General features: G+C 43.8%; 1 protein-coding gene across 1 annotated transcript; it reads left to right on the plus strand.

Moving 5' to 3' along the window:
* The first annotated feature begins 343 nt into the window (after positions 1 to 343).
* Positions 344 to 21,766, plus strand: atg2a (autophagy related 2A). Its single transcript, XM_068714958.1, has 42 exons — positions 344 to 869; positions 1,222 to 1,384; positions 2,031 to 2,180; positions 2,398 to 2,500; positions 3,849 to 3,993; positions 4,500 to 4,778; positions 4,960 to 5,059; positions 5,609 to 5,773; positions 6,257 to 6,399; positions 6,872 to 6,950; positions 7,062 to 7,311; positions 7,467 to 7,608; positions 8,031 to 8,129; positions 8,499 to 8,654; positions 8,914 to 9,187; positions 10,034 to 10,106; positions 10,269 to 10,434; positions 10,536 to 10,678; positions 11,133 to 11,245; positions 11,419 to 11,576; positions 11,749 to 11,881; positions 11,994 to 12,178; positions 12,260 to 12,340; positions 12,782 to 12,888; positions 12,993 to 13,085; positions 13,263 to 13,333; positions 13,732 to 13,808; positions 14,315 to 14,485; positions 14,887 to 15,013; positions 15,380 to 15,603; positions 15,700 to 15,929; positions 16,075 to 16,210; positions 16,727 to 16,948; positions 17,153 to 17,254; positions 17,587 to 17,671; positions 17,752 to 17,905; positions 18,037 to 18,106; positions 18,257 to 18,339; positions 18,464 to 18,585; positions 18,687 to 18,841; positions 19,033 to 19,191; positions 19,705 to 21,766. Exons 1-42 carry the CDS (start codon positions 699 to 701, stop codon positions 19,939 to 19,941), a joined length of 6,096 nt encoding a protein of 2,031 aa, XP_068571059.1. The 5' UTR covers positions 344 to 698; the 3' UTR covers positions 19,942 to 21,766.
* Positions 21,767 to 22,006: the final 240 nt, after the last annotated feature.

Consider the following 22,006-nt stretch of genomic DNA (forward strand, 5'->3'; position numbering starts at 1 on the left):
CTCAACACGGGTAGTTAACACACGATCATAGAAAAATTAAAATTACATAAAGCTCTTATGTTGACCCAGGACACGTCTTTATAGCTTCTTTATATGTATATATTGGAACCCATATTGTTACAAAAGCATTACAACAAATGTATTTAATCTATATCAATCATAAATGTTCATATTTGAAAAAGAAAATACAAAATCATTGATTCTATTAGTATTAAAATACTAATAACCTTACAAAGATGGCGCCTAGGTGGTGTCACCTATCTCTTCCGGGGTTTTGCCTGTCGTCACGATGACGCGTTACGCACGTACGTCCACCATACCATCAGTTGGCGTACGACAACAATAAACAACCCTGAAACAAGAGATACGCAACAACAGAACCTGCGGCTCCAATTCCGACACGAAACGTATCGAAAACATGAGCCGAGACAGCCACGAACAGCTGGAGTAACGTCTCGTCACGCAGCGGGGGAGTCTCGTCGGTCCCGAGGAAGGATTTCCGAGTGTTTTTGTGTGAAGGCTAGAGGAGAACTACAGTTGCGGTCTACCCCCTTCCTTAGCCCCCTGTAGCTAGCCGTGGCTCATTCCTTGTGTTTGCACACTTCGTGTTAGTCTGTTATGCAGTTGCCAGCGGACTGTAGTCGCACTCGTTCTCCTCCGCCGCCTCTTCGCTCCCTCTCCCCGCTCCCTCTGGCCCTATGTCTCGCTGGCTGTTCCCCTGGCCAGGCTCAATCAAGAAGCGGGCCTGTCGGTACCTCTTACAGCACTACCTCGGTCACTTTCTGCAGGAACGACTGAGCCTGGACCAGCTCGGCTTGGACCTCTACAACGGCAGCGGTGTCATCAGAGAAATCCACCTCGATGTCTGGGTGAGTGTTTTTAAATCACATAAGGTGGCACCACGAGTCACACTGTGTTTGTTGTCGGGCTCGTGCACCCTTGACTGTTTCGCAACTGCACTCGAGTTCAACAACAATCTCGTCATGCTTTTAGCCGAGCTCGCATTTCTTCGAGGAATTGCAGTTATAGGGAACACATCACCAGAATAACTGCACCTCTCCATAGTGTCTCAACATTCAAAATAGATGCAGTATATCTCCCCCTGCCATGTTGACTGTACTCTCCCTTTGCCTTATAAGTCTACACACTGTGATGATACAATATGAAACCAGTTGTTTTCACTTTGCACTTCTTATTGACTGCTTCCTCTCTCTACCTCAGGCGGTCAACGAGCTTTTGGAGACTCTCGGGGCTCCTCTGGAGATAGTGGATGGCTTTGTGAGCACCATAACAGTGACCATCCCCTGGCAAGCTCTCCTGACGGATCACTGCACCTTAGAAGTTTCTGGTCTTCAGATAACATGTCGACCCAAGTACCGAACCAGTAAGTTTCGACTTGGAAAGAAGTCGTCCACTTGGGACACTAAACATGCTTCAGGCAGCCGCAGGTTGGGTGAAGGGCTCTTCCAGGGATTATGAGATCGGCCCATTTTGTCAAGTATGGTCCCAAATTATGATGATTGTAAAGACTAATTTGTCCCCGTTTTATTACTGTTTTCCCCAAACTATTCCTGGTGTAGAGCTCTTGTTATGCAGGTGATAAATAAGAGTCCATCAGGATGTGAGTGAGGATCCAAGATCATTTCCCTACACGTTCAGACACTTTAAATGCTTTTTCATTCAAAACACATCGATTAAACTGCTGCTTATTTTCTAAATTAATCGATTCATGTTGTTGTTCTTTAATAAAATGTCAGAAAATAGTGAAAAGGGCACATTTGAGTAATTGGAATGCTTGGATTGTTATCATTATTAGGGGGTTATTTCTTGCAATTTTACTTTAAAAAATGACAAACGATACATCGTTGGCTATTTTATTAATTGATTAATTTCCTGATTTATCAACTAATCCTCTCGACAGAAAGCAACCTGGACCTCGATGTGTAAAGTGTTTTTAGATTAGATGTATAAAGTGCACACAGACTCACTTACACTATGTCTGAGCTCCATGTGGTTGTGTTTGCACTCAGGCGGGGGTTGGGACTCTCAAGGCTGGTCATCAAGCATGGCCTCCAGCATGCAGCTGGCTCAGGAGTGCCTGAAGGACCCCCCTGAGGCGTCCGAGGAGCCGCCTGCCCAGCTGGAGGGGCTTGAGATGTTTGCACAAACCATTGAGACGGGTGAGTCGGAGCTGTGTGCGTCCTTTACTTTGTGAAGAGCTGACGGCGTGAACATGCATGCGTCTGTTTCCCCACAGTAATAATGTGCACTCTTACAGTATTACTGAGAATATTTCCCCAATTAAAAACCCAATCTGAACAGACACTGAGAAGAGATGATTTGAAGGGTCGGTGCTGATGAACCTTTGCATGTCTCTCATCTCATCTGTGTTTGCAGTCCTTCGTCGTATTAAAGTCACCTTCATAGACACTATCGTTCGCATCGAGCACCAGCCCCTGGACCTGGAAACAGGCGTTGCCTTAGAGGTGCACATCAAACGGTATGTCTCCCTTTTCAAGATTCACTTTAACCAAATTAGCTGCAAAGGAAAACAAGAAGACTCCTCCTTCATGATGTTTGTCCTTTATTTTGTATTTTGTTACTGCTACAGTAGGTGTAGGATTTATACATACTGTAGTTAATTCATTGTCAGTGTAGTGCAGACCTTGTTGAGCGATGAAACACTGGAGCTGAAGAACTGTTGGTGACAAAAAACAAAGAAGCCACAGATGATGAGCTCAAACATAGTGGTCAGCATAACTTTCTGAATCTTACAAATCATCATGAGTCATACAAATAAAAGCATCTAGATTTATACCCCCAGCTCCAATTTTGCTCTTTTGTTTTTGTTTTTCATTATTTTATCTCTCACAAGAGGGAGCTAAAATGTCCCTGTGATCAGTAATATTGCAACTCTTCCACATCAGCACTTACATTGCAGTCATAGGAGAGGGAAAGTAAAATGGAAGCCAAGAATTAGATTTCATCTTATCTCTGCTCATCAGCAGATAAGGAGAAGAGGCCCCGGCTCGGCCTTGTGTTTTCAGACAGCCTCGGTGTGAAGCTCGGTTTAAACGGGGTCAGTATTGACGAGGTCTTTCACCTTTTTATCAGGCTGTTCTTAAAGAGTCGTCACTACGGGATGTCAGGGGAATCTGTGACTTTGACGTTGATGAATATATGGCCACTATTGCTGTGGAGAGCCTCGTGCAATCATTTACTGAACGCAATTATGTTCTCAATGATTTTAAGTTTTCATCTGCAGTGATCAGGTCTTGTAATCAAGTCAAATGTAGAAATATTGCTGATGTGACAGTATTATTAAAGCTAACATTACAAATTAAGATAGCTGAGCTCATTTGCATTCATTCCCAACTACCCATTTATTTGATTATTTGCCAGGTCGCCTCTGCTGGTTTTCTGTGTGTATTTCCACTGGTGCCACATGTCCCATGACTGTCTTACCATTTTCTACTGTGCGTCACTGTTGAACCCTTATTTTTGTGGTTTATTGACAAAGCTGCTTAGGATGGCAGTGCTGATGTGGGGTCAGTGACCAGAAGGCCCTGTCATCTCAAATGCTTGATTTTTAACAGAAGAACTGATTTGAGTCCCCTGAAGCATATTAATTAAAGGGGTAGTGTTTATTAAACAGGATGCTGTTTGATCATCTGAGATCAACGGACTGACAGCACAACTGTCCTTAGCTTACAATTACCTTACCATACAGTACCTTACAATGGTACTGTTTCTCAGAATAGAAATCACATTACCTTAAACCAATTTGTTTGCTTTTTGTCATGGCACTAAATAATATGTGTGTTGTTGTTTTTGTGCACGTTCTCCAGGCTGGAGTACTTTGACGAGGCAGTGCGGGATCCAGCCAGCCAGACTGCCGTGCCTGTTGACATCCACCAGCCGCCCGCCTTCCTGCACAAGATCCTCCAGCTGAGCGCCGTTCAGCTGTTCTACGACAGCACCGGCACAGCGCAGGTGATGGAGACTAAACCGCTATGAGTCCTTCATGTGTAATCTTTGTATCTTTTATTTTATTTCTTTCACACTCATTTATGTATACAGTTTATTTATTTTATGTATTTACTTAAAATCATAAAAGATTAAGCAAACTAAAACCAACAAATATCAAAGAATAATTCTTAAAAACCTTACACCACATTCTGCACCACAGCATGAGAAGTCCAGGTGGAGCTGATGTGTATTAAAGAGGTTTATAACTAACTAAACATAGATATTCAGACTTTATTAAATCAGTTTCTTACTCTTATTATGATATTTGAAGATGATCTTTTCTCACTTGCTACTGTTGCAAAGTTACAAAGTAAAAGCCTTTTTGTTTTGACATAAAATGCAAGTTTGTTTCTTGACAGCGGCAGTTAATTAGTTAACTTAGAGGAAGATATCACAATATACTTTATCAAAATGAAACAAAAATATGATTTACAGCCAGAAATGCTCATAGATATCTCCTCATTTCTTAGGGTCATCCTGAGGAGGAACACCCTGAATCAGCCGTGGCAAGTGAAGAAGAAGAAGAAGAGGAGGAGGAAGAGGAGGAAGAAGAAGAAGAGGAGGAGGAGGAGGAGGAGGAGGAGGAACAAGAAGAAGATGATGATGAGGAGGAGGAAAAGGAGGAAGAGGCGAAGCCCTTGAAATCCCCTCCATGCCCTCCATCTCAGCCACTGCTCATAGGAAGCTGCTCCGGTTTCATTGAGACCACCGTCAAGATTAAACAGAACGACATGCTGCCTGGACCAAAGGTGTGTGTGTGTGTGTGTGTGTGTGTGTGTGTGTGTGTGTGTGTGTGTGTGTGTGTGTGTGTGTGTGTGTGTGTGTGTGTGTGTGCATGCTTGTGTCTGCATACTGTAACATTCTGAAGGATTAGTAAATGCAACTGTCATATTGACATCTGTATCCTTTCTGTTTTTCTCTGTTCGTCAGTTGGAGTTGGATGGGAAGGTGGGCTGTGTCCACATGCTGCTGTCTCCAGATCAAATAACCCATCTGACAGACCTACTGGCGGCCCTCTGCATAGACACTGGTACAGTAACACACAGCCATTGTGATAAAGATGCACCAGTCACCTGGCTTACACCTGACTCTTGCCATTGAATGCTACATGTGTGGTCACAATGTGATGCTGTAATGGCTTCTGGACTGAAACAAGATAAAGTCATAGTCAGGTTCTAGCGGGGTTAAGATAACATTAATAAATTATAATAAAATCCACTTAAGCATTCAGAGTCATTTTCTGTCCATAAAGAGTATAGCAAATACTTGTTTCTCCATCTTTGTGATGAGTAAAATGTATAAATGATACTTACATTCATTCATGCGCTCACAAAATAAAACCACAAAATTCATTACTTCTTCTGTGTCTAGTAACCATGAGGTAATCGGGTGCCTACAGGCTTTAGCAATACATAATGTAAAACCCCTCAAAGGCAAGAACAGATACACCCAGACAATACGCCTGTGTTGGTCACAGACCTCTGTTAATGCCTCATAAATGTTCGGTCACACTCAGCCTTGATCTCTTTCGCTCTCATAAACACATTCATGAATGTGATTCTCTTTCCTCTCTCCCCAGAGGACACGACTAAGTGTGGCGGAGCCCTCAGTCGTCCGCTGGACTCAGACGACCTGCGTCTGATTGAGGAGGACCTCAGTAAGCAGCTGGGCTCCAGTCCCAGAGACCAGGATTGGGAAACCGAGGCCGACCTGGAGCCCTTCATCTCCGGCCTGGAGAATGGAGGTAACACAGGGGCGGCTAAGGTCCAGTTATAACCGGTCTGTCTGATCACAACCTCAGCAGGCCTGCTCCTAAAACCATGTAGTCAAACCATGTCAGCCACTGTGGGTGAAAATGTTCCCTCTTTTAAAATATATGTCCAGCATTCATACAGTATAATATGTAGGTATACAGCATTATTAACAAAAAAGTGTAGGAAATCTGTCTTTAGCCGGGCTGTATAAAATGCAAAGACACGGGTTGTTTTGGGCTGTCGGTTCAATGAGAACCCTCAGTAGTGTGAACCTAACATGTTAAATAAGAAGAGGGCTCATCTGGAAAATACTGCCACTCCTTTGCTTGCAGCTATGTTCCCTGAAGTTTGTGTACATTGCAGTATTTACCGTGTGTGTGTGTGCGTGTGTGTGTGTGTGTGTGTGTGTGTGTGTGTGTGTGTTTGTGTGTTTTACACATCAAATGTATTATTATTTTTATTATTATCTGCAGACATGTTTTTCTCCATGGGTCCTACTGGAATGACCAGTAGCGCGACGTCTGTGCGCTCCGGCAGCGAGATGTCAGACAGTGATATGGAGTCGTCCACACACAGTCTGGCCAGCTTCACACAGCCTGCATCTTTGTCTGCACAGGTACTGTGTGTGTGTGTGTGTGTGTGTGTGTGTGTGTGTGTGTGTGTGTGTGTGTGTGTGTGTGTGTGTGTGTGTGTGTGTGTGTGTGTGTGTGTGTGTGTGTGTGTGCGCTGACAGTTTAGGCATTTAGCAGATGGCTGTAAGGAGATCAACGAGGCTGAAAACCATCAGAAAATAGAAGATGATTTATTTTTCTCTTTTTCCTTGATTAGATTAATAAGCCTAAATTCCTAAATGATCAATATTGGTGTCCTTTAGTATTACTAAAAATAGTATTGGTATTTTAATGTTAAATTAGTTTTTTTCTAAAATACAAATGGCAGAAAGGTTATTACCACAAGATATATTTGAATTATGTGAGCTCTCTCTTTCCCTACTTACAGAAAACAACAACAAACACAGAGCTGGAAGTTAGTAAATGTAACCATCAAATCACAAGTAGTCTGATATCCACTGTAATTTTCCCTGCCAGGGCATGGTGAACTGTCCCAGGAGGTATCCTGTAGCAGGCAGTCTGTCGAGTCTACCACAGGCAAGCGGCCGGACCAGAGGTAAAATCCCTTTCTTACCACTTTACACAAGAGTTTGACGTTCTTCCCAGAATTTTCCCAAAGACATGTGCCTTTCAAAAATAAAGAAAACTGTCATCCTTTTCCTTGCAGGGCGTTCACACAGCGGCCAGGCAGAGCAGCTGAAGCCTGATGCTCTGTTGCGTCTGAGTCTTGGCGGGCTCACCCTAACCCTCCTGCAGGAGGACCCGCCCTCTAAGCCTGACGGAGCCTCCTCATTGGCTCAGGTGTCTCAGGTGTTCTTCCGGGAGCTGGCCTTCTTCAAGGACAGCATGTTTAGTGAGCGAGACTTTCACCATCTGAGAGGCGGCTTTGCCAAGGCCTGCACACACTCCCACCTCAGGTAGAAAAACACAGACGCATATTTAGTTTGAGTTATAAGTTGGGTGGACATAGCTTCACACATAATTTCATTTCACAACAATTACAGATTGGACGGTACTTATTTTGGGCGTTTTTTTCTAATTCTCGTTTGCCCTGTGGTCCGTTCTCTCACAGAGTGACCGGAGCAGCGGTGCAAGTTGCTTGTGAGATGCGGAGCGGAAGAAGCCACTGCCGGGCCGTGACCTCTGACCTTTCCTTCAGCAGACTGGAGCTGTTAGAGTGCCTCTGGGAGGACGGAAAGCCTCAGTACAGTGAGGTAGAAACAGCTCTTTGTCAGTCTGTGAAGCTCTGAAGCTGACCCCGTGGCTGTGGTCACACTTTTAAGACGTAAAACTTAATTCCGTCATTGTACAACAATATCAAACAGTAGCAACAGTAAGTGGTCACATGCGGTCATTATAAGGTCTGAGTATGTCACAGCTGTTCTTCGTCTTTCTTTTGTACTACACCCAACGGCATATATGTTTTTGACTGCCAGCATAGAGTCATACAAACATACAGACCTTAAAAAAAAAAATTGCCGGGAATTGTAACATGTGTTATGACTTTTCAGACTGAAGTTACTTTTGACTAAACTTGGTCCTGTGATTTAAAAGTAGTTTGTGTTTGTTGTTCTCTTTGCCAGCTGATATGGATGACTTGAGAGATTATTGTGTCTCTTTATGTTTCTCTTTCCAGTTGCTTCAGTTCCAGAAAGCTGGTCTGTTCACAGTTGGAGCTGCAGCCAGACCATGTGCCCAACTACACTACAGCCTCACCGAAAAAAACCTGCGGAAAGTACGCACTTATATATTTCTATGTATATATACACACACACACACACACACACACCCACACACACACACACACACACACACACACACACTCTGACTTGATATGTGCCTGTTAAAGTGCAAAACCTTTCTTATTTAAAATAAATGGTATTTGTTTTTAATTCACTTCAAAGTAGTTTTATGTTCTGTTTTTCCAAAAACCTATATTTTGCAATATTTGCCAGTATTAAATGTCTTATCTCTTATACATCAATAGCAACTTTTTTTTTAGTTCCAAAAATGACATCAAAATAATAATTTTAGGATGAAATTAACAGATGCATTAGCCTATCCTTTAACACACGTGTTTGTGTGTGTGTGTCTGTGTTGGCAGGGTAAACAGCGGGTGGTGCGGCGGGACAGTGTCGTGCGGGTGGAGCTGGCAGAGCTGAGCGCTGAGCTGGACCTGGACATCCTCAGTCGCCTGGGGAACCTGAGCAAAGCCTTCAGCCACTGTCCCACACAGACTGCTGGACCTGGACTCATGCAGGTGGATCCCCACATACATGTATTCATCATGAAGACCTTATTACACAAAGAAAACTCCCTAAACAGAGTAGATCTGTAAACTAATTGCTGTGTCTAGAAGAGATGCATAAAATAAATCAATAAGAACTTTCTCAATAGTCTTCAGATTGCCCTTAAGCAGCTAGTAGAGCTTCAACAGTGACATCGACAACTGACTACTGTCTGCAACTCTGTGGCTGAATCAGCTCTTAAACTCCATCCTTCTCACTTTCCCTCCTCAGACCCAGAGCAGCGAGCTGTGCTCCTCCTTCACCCTCCTCTCCCCCCACGCCGTCCTCAGGCTTCGCTTCCCCATACCGGACCTGCGGCCCCTCCCTAAGCGCCGACCTCCGACCCAGAGGGCGGTGCGGCAGGAGACCCTGGTGCTCGAGCTGAGTCAGCTGGAGCTGAAGCACCAGGAGGCCCCGGACCTCCAGAGCGAGAAGACTGCTCCGGGACAGCCGTGGGCTCCCTGTCTCACCCAGCTGCTGGAGGCCTCCTTCACCGACCTGCATGGTGGGAACACACAACAAACCTAAACAGTAGCTGTTTGTTTGTTTGACTGAATATTCATGAAAAGAGCCGCCATAAATAGCCATACAGTATACTGACCAATGCTCTTTGCTCAACATAGGCAATCCAAGGTGTTGTTAATGTGTTTACCAGGATAATCCACTCTGGATCATTATTCCTTTCCAGTGACTGAAAGTCGACAGTTGGGATGTTTGTGGGGTTGTATGATGTACTTATACGTAGTCAGTGTATTTCCTACAGTAGAAGGTTGTCGGCACTCCCCCAGTTTAGAGAAACAGACAGGAGAACTAACATGGGAGCAAAGCAATATACCGCTGAGGCCATCAGTAAAACATATTTTAGCTACCTAAAAGAAAGGCTCACCTAAAAAAAATCAATATCAGATTAAGTGAATGCTATGTTTAGAACATGTTCACCTCTTTACCAAGCCGTGAGCCTCAAAGCTACCAGACTCCTTTGGCAAGGAGGTGTGTTTGGTGTATCCAAAGAGATAAAATGACTGTTTGTAAAGGAGTCTTGTGGCTTTGAAGAGAGCACAGATAACGGCTTCAGTACTCCGTCTGAAAGGACTGTCTGACGGCGAGGTAAAGCAGTGGATAAAAACTGTAAATTAGACAAGCACCTCATACAACCCCACTTCAGAACATCTGAACTATCTTTGAATTAGCATCTGATGTTTAGAAAAAGACCCTAGTTTTTGTGCCATTAATTACACAATTCATTGTTAAAAACAATCTGTTAAAAGGACTGTATATATGTGTATCTACATGAAGCAGTGTTTTGAAATGTGAAATGCAGACAGAGAACTGATGTGTTGTGTGTCACCAGGGTCATATGAAGGCTGGGAGGGCGGCTCTTTCCCCTGTATCAGAGTAAAGAAGAACCGCGACTCTCTGCCGAGGTTAGTAGTGGTGATTATGAGAATAATTCCATCTATAATTCACAATCTGCCAGAAATTAGCACCTTACGGTACCAAAGCTCTCCAAGGAAAAGACAAAAGATATTGTTATAAAGTACTCTACCAAAAGCCAGTATTCCTTTTGTTTCTGTTTCTGTGAGCAGGCTATCAGTATGTGTGCGTGGAGGTGAGACTCAGGGCCCAGCTGCAGGTCTGGATGCAGGTCTCATCAGGGACCTGGGGGCCGCCTTCTTTGAAAGTCACTGTGAACTCAACGATAAAACCAGCTCCCCATTCTCCTCCAACCGCACCATGTTTGAGACTGAGGAGGTGCACTGACACGCAAAAGAAATCCTATAATTCATCATCCATCTTATTAAGTTTTCAAACCAAGCTCATCCCTCCTCGTCTCTCCTCCGTTCTCGTTGTAGATGGTGATTCCAGCCGACCCGGAGGAGATGCGTCAGTTTCAGGCGCAGTGTGTCGCTCAGTGTCAGTGTGCGGTGGACATCAACCTCCCGCTGGCCTACATCCTCCTTCCCAGCAAACAAGCCTTCCAGAGCTTCTACAACAGGTACGTCAACAGAAGCACAGGTGTGAAGGCTCCTTTCCAAGATAACATTATCCAGGTATCCCCCAAAAAGTTTTTTAAATTCTCTTCAGTTGAAGGTTTTTTTTTATTGTACAGGGAGTTCAGTCTCAGACGTGGTCAAGAAATTACATTACATTACAGTCATTTAGCAGACGCTTTTATCCAAAGCGACTTACAATTCAGTATCTATCTACACACCGTAGACGCAGCTGCGGGAGCAATTTTGGGGTTAAGTGTCTTGCTCAAGGACACATTGACATGAGACTAGCAGAGCAGGGATCAAACCGCCAACCCTCTGATTAAAAGGCGGCCCTGCTCTCCACTTAGCCACGGTCACCCCAAATATCTTCCTTTTACAGCTTTGGTCTATATATTGCTCTTAAATTCTGCATCTGAAGTAACATCAATGTTCCTCACCCACCGCTTTGTCCCAAAGGATCAATAATGATCTGTTGATGTGGGAGCCTCCTCCCCCCTCAGCCCACAGCCCCGACCACAGCCGTCATCACCACGACGAGTTCCAGCTCTGCAAATCGGCCTTTCGACTAGGTGAGTTTGACTGCCTTAGTGGAAAAACAACATGTAGATCTAGTATTTAATAGCAACTAGCCCACTAAAACTAATAATCAAGTAGGTTTTGTGTGTGTTATATCAAGATGATTCTTCCTCCATTAATGAATGAATTAAAACAGATCGCGTATGTTTTCTTCTCTCTGCCATAGACTCTGATTCAGAAGAGGACGAGCCTCACTTCTACTTGGCCAGTGAATCATCTGGAAAGACACAGCAGTCAGCTCCTCGCTCCAACCACAACCTCAGCCTCCTCTCCCTCACTGTGATTATCGGCAAAGGCCGCCTCCAAGCCAGAACAGACAAGAAGGTGAGCCATGTGGCCGTCGCATCTCCAAGACCCGAGACTTGACTTGGTTCAAAAGACTTAAAAACAGCTCTGGCTTGATCCATTCACAATTTAAGATTATTTGACCTGTATCCATTTTTATCCAGGAATGTTTGTGTTTCTTAACCGTCGATGTTTCATCTCATTGATTCAGGAGGACCAGAGTCATGGGGAAATTGTGCTCGACCTGGAAGGGGGAAAGATATTCAGTGTGGCACAGCACCAGAACGACCCCAATCTCAATTTCCTGTGTATAGAGAGCAGACGAGTGGAGCTCTACCATCGAGGTACATAATTCATATTGTCCTTTTTAGAATTATGTTGAAGTAGATTTAACGCTAAGTAGACAATTTTAATGTTCGTTCTGGGTCATCATTTCTTCTGACTTCACCACTACAGCGGTAGTGAAAGACACCCCCATCCCACTGCGGTTGGAGATGCCCAACTTCACTCCCCCAAAACACTTGGACCCTACCATCTACCCTACAGAGGTGGGTGTGAGCAGTGTGAGCGGCAAGGAGGTGGATCTACAGATGTTGTCCACAGCCATTAAAATCACACTGGACCCACAGAGGAGTGTTAAGGTACGTCCTCCTCAAACGCCTGATTCTGCTGCTGGTGCGAGTTTGACATTAAACAATGTTTGCTTCTGTCTCTTACTGTAGGAGTTCCTAGTTGCCCTTCGACTTCAAGGTGCCACCATGCGACATTACGTGACGCAGACTAATCACAGCTGGCATGAGCAGGTGAGAAGCAGTACAAGGAAGCAAAAAGAAACAAGTCTTCTTACAGATTAAAGAGCCAACAGCGTCTTCTCTAATCCTCAGTGTTGTTTATTACAATAATGATAATAATGCATTTCATTTATAGAGCGCTTTTCAGAGTTCTCAAAGACACTTTACATTAAAATCATCATATTTAAAAGCACTAAAGAAACATAAAACACACAAAAATGGTCACACAAAAACAGTTGTATTATGTTTACTATGCTATTAGCTGACGCCTTAGCGGCCGCTAATCTTCCTGGGGTCCACAGAAAGGACAAAACGTAATAGTTCATGAAAGGAAAAATCTCTCCCTAGACTTCCTCTCAATTAAACCATTTGGGTTGTGCAAAAAAATAAAAAACGTGTTTCACACGGAAAACAATTCAGGTGGATGAATATAACATGGTTTGTTTGTTACAGCTGGTTGACTTCCTGGATGTGATTGATGATCCCATTCTGGGATACACAGCACCTGCCGTCATCACTGTTCTCCACACACACCTCGCTACCTGTGCTGTCGACTACAGGTATATACTATAGCTACTAAAAAAAGTGTGGTAAATTTATATTTACATTGTACGTTTCTCCTTTTTTTTTTTTCACCCTCATCTTCTGTTTTTCTGTTTGCCAGGCCTCTGTATCTGCCACTGCGCGCGGTGTTCACAGCAGAGTCCTTCTCTCTGTCTAGTAATATCATTGTAGACACCGCCACCTTCCACCTCAGGTACAGTTCACCACTAACTGAACGTGAAGATTAAATACAACAATAATCCAAATCTTAATATTAGACAATAATCCGCGCTGCAAATACTTCTGAAATGTAATGTATCGCATTCTGTGAGCCGGTGACTCGCCGTGTAAGATCTTGGTCTAAGTTGTGTTTTTGTTTTGTTGTGGTCAGATTCATCTTGGATGACTCTGCTCTCTACCTCTCTGACAAATGTGAGACTGACACCGTGGACTTGAGGAGAGGTGAGACACGTGATGTTTACATGTTACAGTTACAGAATAGTTGAGGCTGTTGTTATTGAGTGTTGGTTGTTTGTAGCCCTAATGTCGCTAGGCTAGCGAGTTTCTTCATGTCTGTTTATATTGTGTCCGTTAGAGTTGTTCAGCAACCTCTTAGAGGAGTTTAAGTCTGTTCATGTTACATGTTTAAAGAAATTCCAAATGAGTGAAAACAAAAGTGTCAGGATGTTTGTTACCTTACCCCTGGACTAGGGGAACCTTCTGATCAGGACTAGTGTGATTGATAACAGAGCTGCTGTTAAGATGAAAGTCAAGTTAATATTAGTAACGTATAAAAAGATTCAATGTTAAAATGAGCTTCACTCTAATAAAAGCCACCATGTTGTCTTTGTGTCACACAGACTATGTGTGTGTTCTGGACATTGACCTGCTGGAGCTCGCCATCACCACATGGAAAGGCAGCGATACGGGCAAGCTGGTGAGTGCTCGCCATCTGTTTACATGAAGCACACAGACCAACCCCGCCAGAGAAAATGTGAACGTGAACAAAAACATTCTAATTTAGTTAAATTCCCCTCTGAAACCACAAACAAGCACAGGCCGCATGTTTATAAATATTTGTTTTACCATAATGAAGTTTCACTATAATCATAGCTTCAGACAAAAAGATTGCTTTTCAGTTGGACATGGAACCAAAAACAAACAGGCGACAGTAAACATGTTGTCCGATAACAGTGACGCTGCTGCCCTTTCAACCAATCAGTAGCAACGTGTTCAAATGTGAGAAAGTTCAGTTCAAAATCTGTTATGCAACAATGTTTTGTATTTCCATTTCCATTGTCTAATCTTGTCTTTGTTTATAGCATTCAGGTGTGTTCCTATTTATTTAGTTTTACTTCCTCCCTCTCTCTGTCACCACCTTTATTGATTCTCCTGTTCTCTAATTAAATGTGCCTCCTCTGTTTTCCTCTCTTTGCTCTCCAGTCTCAGCCTCTCTTTGAGCTCCGTTGCTCCAACAATGTGGTTCACCTTCATACCTGTGCAGATTCCTGCGCCGCCCTGGTTAACCTGCTGCAGTACCTGGTCTCTCAGGGCGACCTGCACCCCCCACCGCGACACACCTCACCCACTGAAATCGCTGGCCAGAAATTACCAGTAAGAAAAAAAAATAAAAAAGCTAATTAATGGCCTCAGACTAGTTAAGCACCTCAAGTTTATTTTATTTATACTGAGATTGATTTTCTCATAAGGCTTTACAGTCTGTTTATTATACCCTTAGATCTTTGGTTTGCTTTTTTTATCCACAGTGAAAAGAACTTTAACCTGGAAAAAAAATATAGAAACCCAAGAGCAACAGAGGAGAGATGGACAGACAGACATACAATAGGCGTTGTTTACAGAAGTAGAGGTAGTAACAGTACAAAATGTAAAAGAGAATACTAATGAAGTGTATAAATGTATAATAAGTACAATTGTTAGTGTAACAAGAGTTAAAAAGTGGTATAAAGATGCCGTATAATTGTTTAATGTTCTCCTATAATATTCTGTCTCGTCAGCTGTCAGAAAGTCCTGCGTCGGTGCTGCCCTGCCCTCCAGCTGAAACCGCTGAGATCAACCAGTACGACCTGGCTGATGCCTTAATTGACACAGAGAAGAGCCAGCGAGAAGACAGTTTAGATCCTGGTACTGAAGAGTTTCTCAACATCCAAACAGGATACGATTCAGTAAACTTCTGCAATGACCCAAGTGTCCTTGTGTATACGAGGAGGATTGTGGGCTGATGCATTTAAATTGGTTTCCATAAGTGATATAAGACTGTGGTGCGTATCGTCACACTTTGACTGAATAAACAGAATTTTATGGAAGAAAAACATAAAACTCAGCCCCCGTTTTGCCAGTTTTCACTTATACAACCATAAAATCTGATGTAATAACAGTGTAATTTATATCTGTATGCATCGTACACATGTGGTCAGGAGGTTTGTATGTGTATATATGTATATACTGTATATATACATGTCCCATAAATCTGTGCTTGTTTTTGTCCAGGTTCACCTTCCATGCAGAGAGGCTCGCCTGTCTCTGTCTATTTGTTCCCCGGTGAAGCTTCGAAGCGCCTCCCCTCCATGCTGCAGGGTGAGGACTCTGAGCTTGATGGACTAGTTGCCACAGCAGTGGAGGCACAGGCAGATATGATGTCAGACGAAGGCTCCGAGGGCTCCACCGACAATGATGACTTTTGCATCTTGGAGGCTCCCGGGATGGGCATTCCCGTGAGTCCCTCTGCTTTCTTTTATTGTCCCCATTGGCTCACTCCCTTATAATTTGTATGCTTATTTGAAAATGTCCGCATGTGGGATCTGTTACAGCCCAGGGATGGGGAGCCCGTGGTGACGGTGTTGTCTCAGGGCCCCATCAGGGTGAAGGAGAGTCACTTCTCCAGGCCTCGAGGCAGCTCGGACCTGCTCAGAGCCCCCAGCCGCTTCCCAGTGCCTCAGAGCAGGGTGGTTCTGCGGGAGATCTCTGTGGTCTGGCATCTCTACGGGGGCAAGGACTTTGGCGGCAAGCCCATATCCGTACATGCCCAGCAAACAAACAGGTAACAAACACTAAGGGCAACAAGTAGGTTTTCAGATGCACAGAAATGTACTTTCTCATACAATATGTTCATCAATGTAATCTTTCACTTGTGTGCATCTTCTTTGCTTTAACCGTTGCGTTCACGTTCTCTGTCCTCTCTATAGAGGCCGTTCAGTCCCTGCTGGTGTTCGTGGGTCTCCATCTCGCTCTGCCACTCCTTCTCGTCCCCAGAACTCCTGGCGCTGGGCTGGAGGCAGCGGGCGCCAGCACACACTGCTGATGGAGATCCAGCTAACCAAGGTATAAATAAATAAATAAATATATAAATATATAAATATATATATAGAGAGAGAGAGAGAGAGAGAGAGAGAGAGAGAGAGAGAGAGAGAGAAAGAGAAACTAAGACTAAGTTCAAACTCTGATTTTTTTTATTGCAATAACTTTTTATGCACCCATGAAATGTTTCTCATGCTTATTCGCTTCCTTGTGGAAAATATTGATCCCACTCTCATAGGCAGATGTTACCTTTTGGACAGAGCCAGGCTAGCTGTTTCCCTTTGCTTCCAGTCTTAATGCTCAGCTAAACTAACTAGCTGCTGGCTCCACATACAGATATTGAAGTGGTATTGATCTTCTCATCTAACTCTTGGCAAGGAAGCAGTAAAATGTAAAACTTTTACTTTAAATTCAACTTGAAACTAAACTGTACTGCTTCAATTTTCCCCAGTCGATCTACAGCTTCACCAGAACCCCCTTAAATATATAAACACCATCTTTTTCAACATATTCCCCCTGTTTTGTCATTCTGTCATCCAGGTGTCCTTCCAGCACGAGTCCTATCCAGTAGCAGTAGCGGGGCCGGATGGAGAGGGGCCAGTGGCAGCGGGGGCTGGTCCTGGTGGCGAGCAGCTTCTCTCCAGGCAGGTGTTCATTGTCCAGGAGCTGGAGGTTCGAGACCGACTGGCCTCCTCACAACTCAACAAATTCCTCTACCTCTACACCAGCGAGAGCATGCCTCGCCGAGCCCACTCCAACATGGTGAGACAGCTGAGACGGAGGGACGGGGATGAGGAGGACAGACACAGGGAGACTTTGGTTTATTAACTTGCTAAATTAAAAGATTTTCTGTGATTAAAATGACCTGACTGAGACCAAACCATCTTTTATATCAGAAGGACTTGATTAAAGACTAATTATTGATTATCTCATGAATACGATATTGATTGTGTTTTGTTTTTGTAGCTGACAGTGAAGGCCCTGCAGGTTTGTCCAGAGTCTGGGCTCGGTGGACCCGAGTGCTGTCTTCGAGTCAGCCTGCTGCCTCTACGACTTAACATCGACCAGGTAACTCCGACTCCTGACACGGAATACTGAAAGTGGAATCTTTTCCATCCAAATCCAGCATTAGTCGAGTGCGTGACACCCAAAAGCAGCTCATTAGAACTTGGAATGAAATGGTGAATGTCTCTGGTTCTCTGTTTTGAGTTTTACTCAAAGCTCTTCTGTGAATGCTTCAGTCCTGAGAAGCATACAACTCAGTTTGCAAACATGTTTTATCATATTATTGTCAATCAGAAATGACCACATTCATACCAGCACTAGAACTGTATCGGATTGGAGAAAACATGCAACTACTTCCACGTCAAACCAGCCTTTTTTTTCTGTCTCTTGTTCAGGATGCACTGTTTTTCCTGAAGGACTTTTTCAGCAGTCTAGCTTCCTTTGTTAACCCGTACCTTCCTGTGGACCCTGCAACTGAAGGTGAGCTACCTCTGAGGGGGATTTATTTTAAATTGTGTTAAATATGTATTTATCTATATTTCTCCCCATTTATTCTTCAGTGAAGGCAGACCCCTCCCAGAAGGCCTCTGAGGAGGCAGAGTCCGCTGCTGGTCTGGGTCCTGACCTCACAGCTTCTGTGGAAACTACCTACAGCGAGCAGAGCTCCTCCTCTGTCGGCTCCACCTCTTCCGCCGACCAGCCAATCTACTTCCGGTACGTTAACACCGATTCCCCAGAATGCTTCGTGAAAGACTGATTCTGCTTTTACAAACTAAGAGAAAATGATAATTAAGGTTTAAAATGTTAATGGTATGGTCTTTCTCTTCCTCCCCTGCTATTTTCAGGGAGTTCCGATTCACCTCTGAAGTGCCTATCTGGCTGGACTATCAAGGCAAACATGTCGTCATTGAACAGGTGAGAGGTCACTCAAACAGCTCATCTGTCACTCAGCGTAACCAAACACTTATATTAAAGAAATCTGTTGGATTTCTGTGTGTTTGATCAGGCTGATAATTGATCAGGCTGACTGTTCACACTCCTTCTGTCCTGCTCTGTGTTTCACAGGGAACTTTTGCAGGGATTCTGATTGGTCTGGCCCAATTAAACTGTTCTGAGTTGAAGCTGAAGAGGCTCTGCTGTAGACACGGGTAGACATCCACACTTCCATACACACACATCTCATCGTCATTTGAGACTAGATAACCATGTTTTAAAATGCAAACCAGTTTTCAGTTTCGAGTGTCTTAGTCTGTCTTCTGAAACACTTTCTAGTCTCCTCGGAGTGGACAAAGTGATCCAGTACGCCGTCACAGAGTGGCTGACGGACATCAGGAAGAATCAGCTGCCGGGCATTCTGGGAGGTGTTGGCCCCATGCACTCAGTGGTCCAGCTGTGTGAGTCTACACTACTCCAAACACACAGCTTAACATTTGCATGTTCTTTATCCTGTTTTATCTCGTGGTTCATTTCTCTCTATCTCTTTGTGTTTCTCCAGTTCACGGAGTGAGGGATCTGTTCTGGTTGCCGATAGAGCAGTACAGGAAGGATGGACGCATTATTCGAGGTCTCCAGAGGGGGGCAGCATCATTCGGCACCTCCACAGCTTCAGCTGCTCTGGAGCTCAGCAACAGGCTTGTGCAGGCCATACAGGTACTCTGTCTGTGAAGGGTTTTCAGTGCAGGCCACGACTGTGAATGAAAGTTATTCAGAAGATAGATTTGGACCACGGCCTGAATTTATTTCCAGTAGTGCAAAAATTGTAAGATAATTTGTTGGAAGCAGTTCAGGATACGCAGGGCCTCAGGTATGCGATGCCTGATGTCTGTCTGCTTCTCTTACAGGCCACAGCAGAGACGGTGTACGACATCCTGTCTCCAACTCCACCCCTGAACCGCTTTGCCATCACAGAGGGCCGGGCTCCCTCCAGCCGGCCCCGCAGAGCTGCTCAGCCCGCAGACCTCCGAGAAGGTGTGGCCAAGGCTTACGACACCGTCAGAGAGGTGCGTCCCCAAACTTACCCTCTCTGAATTGATTATGGACCCTTTTAAAGAACAAAGAATCCAAAAAATAACCAGTCACATGAGCGTATGTGTGACACAGCAGGAGGTTATAATACGTAGTGATGCACAGTGCATGTAAACAGGTTGTCTAATTCAGAGCTGAAACGGTAAGTCGATTAATTAAGGCAGTTGACTGAAAATTGATTTGCAAAAATGTTGACACTCACTGTGTGAGTAATTTTTTTGGCTAAAACACCTGAAATGTTTTGCTTCCAGACTCAAATGTACTTTTTTTCTGTGATATTTAACATTTAATATTTTTAAAGAGTAAAATTGAATTATGGGCCCTAAGAACTACTTCTGATATTTTATAGACCAAACACTTTATCGATCAATTGACAAAGTATTTCCTGCACAACCTGATTTCTGGTTTCTTGAGTGCATGTCCATAATTGTACTAAAACACAAAATATTTTGACTTTTCTCTCCCTGGACTCTGTCTCTGCTCTCCAGGGAGTGATTGACACGGCTCAGACCTTGTGCGATGTAGCATCCCGCGGCCACGAACAGAAGGGTCTGCCCGGCGCTGTGGGCGGCGTCCTGCGGCAGATCCCGCCCACCGTGGTCCGACCGTTAATAGTGGCCTCTGAAGCCACTTCCAATCTGCTCGGTGGCATGCGGAACCAGATCAAACCAGACGCCCGGAAGGAGGATTTCCTGAAGTGGCGCACTGAGGATGGTCAAGAATGATGACAACTTTTTTTTTTTTTTGTCTTTGTGAGAGAAAAGGTGTGTGTGTGTGTGTGTGTGTGTGTGTGTGTGTGTGTGTGTGTGTGTGTGTGTGTGTGTGTGTGTGTGTGTGTGTGTGTGTGTGTGGCAGTGTGAGAGAGAGGGATTATGATTTGCAGACGTCTTAGTTAAGGGAGCGAATCCAGGGTTTGAATGTGTATTTGCATGTGTGTATGGACTAATGAGTCGGTGTGCGCTCCCATGCAAAAACAAAGCAACGACTAACGACTACTGCAGTTTTTGAGACCCAGTGTTGTATGTGGCTCCATCATACATGGACTTCAACAGATTTAATCTTTCTGTTTTGCATCCAGCAAGAGCTCTCCTCATATTCCTCCCCTCAGTAATACACCATTCTGCAGATTCTCCTTACTGTCTGTACAAACATATCACTGTCACTCTCAACTGGCTTCATTTTCAACCCACCCTAGGATTATCACTCTCAAGGTTTTCTGTGGTAATAAGTAAGACACAGATAGTGGGCACTTTGTGTACTCGTGTATTGTGTTTCTTCAAACTGTATTCTGATTTGAAGTAGTGATTTCTGGCACCATTTCACCTTCTTCTAAGTTGGAGCAAGAGGAGGGTGAACTCCCCTTCTCTCTTAGTATTCAAAATCAGCCATCACTCGCTGAAAACAGGTTTTTCTTTTTTGGGTGCAGTGTGTGATGAACTGACACATGATGTGACTCAAGCGTTTGTCTGTTTGTCGTCCAGTGAAGCTCATAGTGGAGACTGGGAGAATATTTAAATGAAGTGTCCTTTGTTAACACCCTCCAGATGGTTTTCATCCAAACTTCAAAACACCTCGTCATTGGTTCAGCTTTGGTCCCACTGTGCACCTGCTCCTCTCAGCGCTGTTATTCGTGCCATAAACCTTGCAGAGTGCCCTTTTTATGTAGTTTGTATTGCTTTCCTCAGACCTGCACCCTCCCTGCTACTGTACACGCATTACACATACTGGCTCATATGGATACAAACCTCACTGAGAACAAGTTTCCTGACTGAACAGAGACACGGATTACACAAAGCCTCTAAACTCTGTAGCACATTGTATTCTTTTAAAGCTTCGCTAAGTTGGACTTCAGACGTCTGCCGCTCACAGTAAACTGTCCAGATGTCAGCCAGTTATTCTTCCTTTTGCATTACAGCTCATTTGTGCTTCTGTTTCCATGAAGAGTTAGACTGGGATCTGAATTTACTTACTCTGTCTTCAGAATCGCTTTGCCCTCTTCTATAGTTGCCTTCCTGCATTTTTTATGTCTCTTTATTTGTTTTTTATTCTGTTGTTAAAATTGTGTATTGTCATACTCATTTTCAAAATTAGCTTTGAGAGGATGTGAATCTTGTGACAACGGAGGTTGAAAAATCGGGGGTTTTGCATTTTTATCTTATTATATTTTTTTGTTTAATAAGTGTGTGTGTGTGTGTGTGTGTGTGTGTGTGTGTGTGTGTGTGTGTGTGTGTGTGTGTGTGTGTGTGTGTGTGTGTGTGTGTGTGTGTGTGTGTGTGAGAGAGAGAGAGTGTGAGTGAGTGTGTGTGTGTGAGAGAGAGAGTGTGAGTGAGTGTGTGTGTGTGAGAGAGAGAGAGAGAGTGTGAGTGAGTGTGTTTGTGTGCACGCATGATGCATGTCTGTGAGGGTGACAGGTTGAAGCTTGTTACATCTCTTGTGTGTAATTACTATTTACTATATCATAAACTGTATGAATGACCTGTATAATATAAAGACGAGGAGTATACAAAATTAATACAAAAAAATAAATAATCTGATTTATAAAAAGTGAAAGCCATCTTTGCCTGACATTTTTTGCTGCTTATCAACACCAACATTTTTGTTATGGCTGTTATAGTTACACGTACGTTTACTCAAGTACCTTACTTAAGTAGCCTACAGTTTTGTGGCACTTGAACTTGAGGATTTTATTTTACTTTAGACATCTCCTTTACATTTTAAATATTGAGTTTCATTAACTTTTACCTCACTGCTTTTATTTATGAGCTGTACACTGCAAACTTTTTAGAAAGT

The sequence above is a fragment of the Cebidichthys violaceus genome, unplaced genomic scaffold (genome assembly GCF_023349555.1).
Source record: "Cebidichthys violaceus isolate CVI_PGR_0920_01 unplaced genomic scaffold, fCebVio1.0.p SCAF_2, whole genome shotgun sequence".
NCBI classification, from domain to species: Eukaryota; Metazoa; Chordata; class Actinopteri; order Perciformes; family Stichaeidae; genus Cebidichthys; species Cebidichthys violaceus.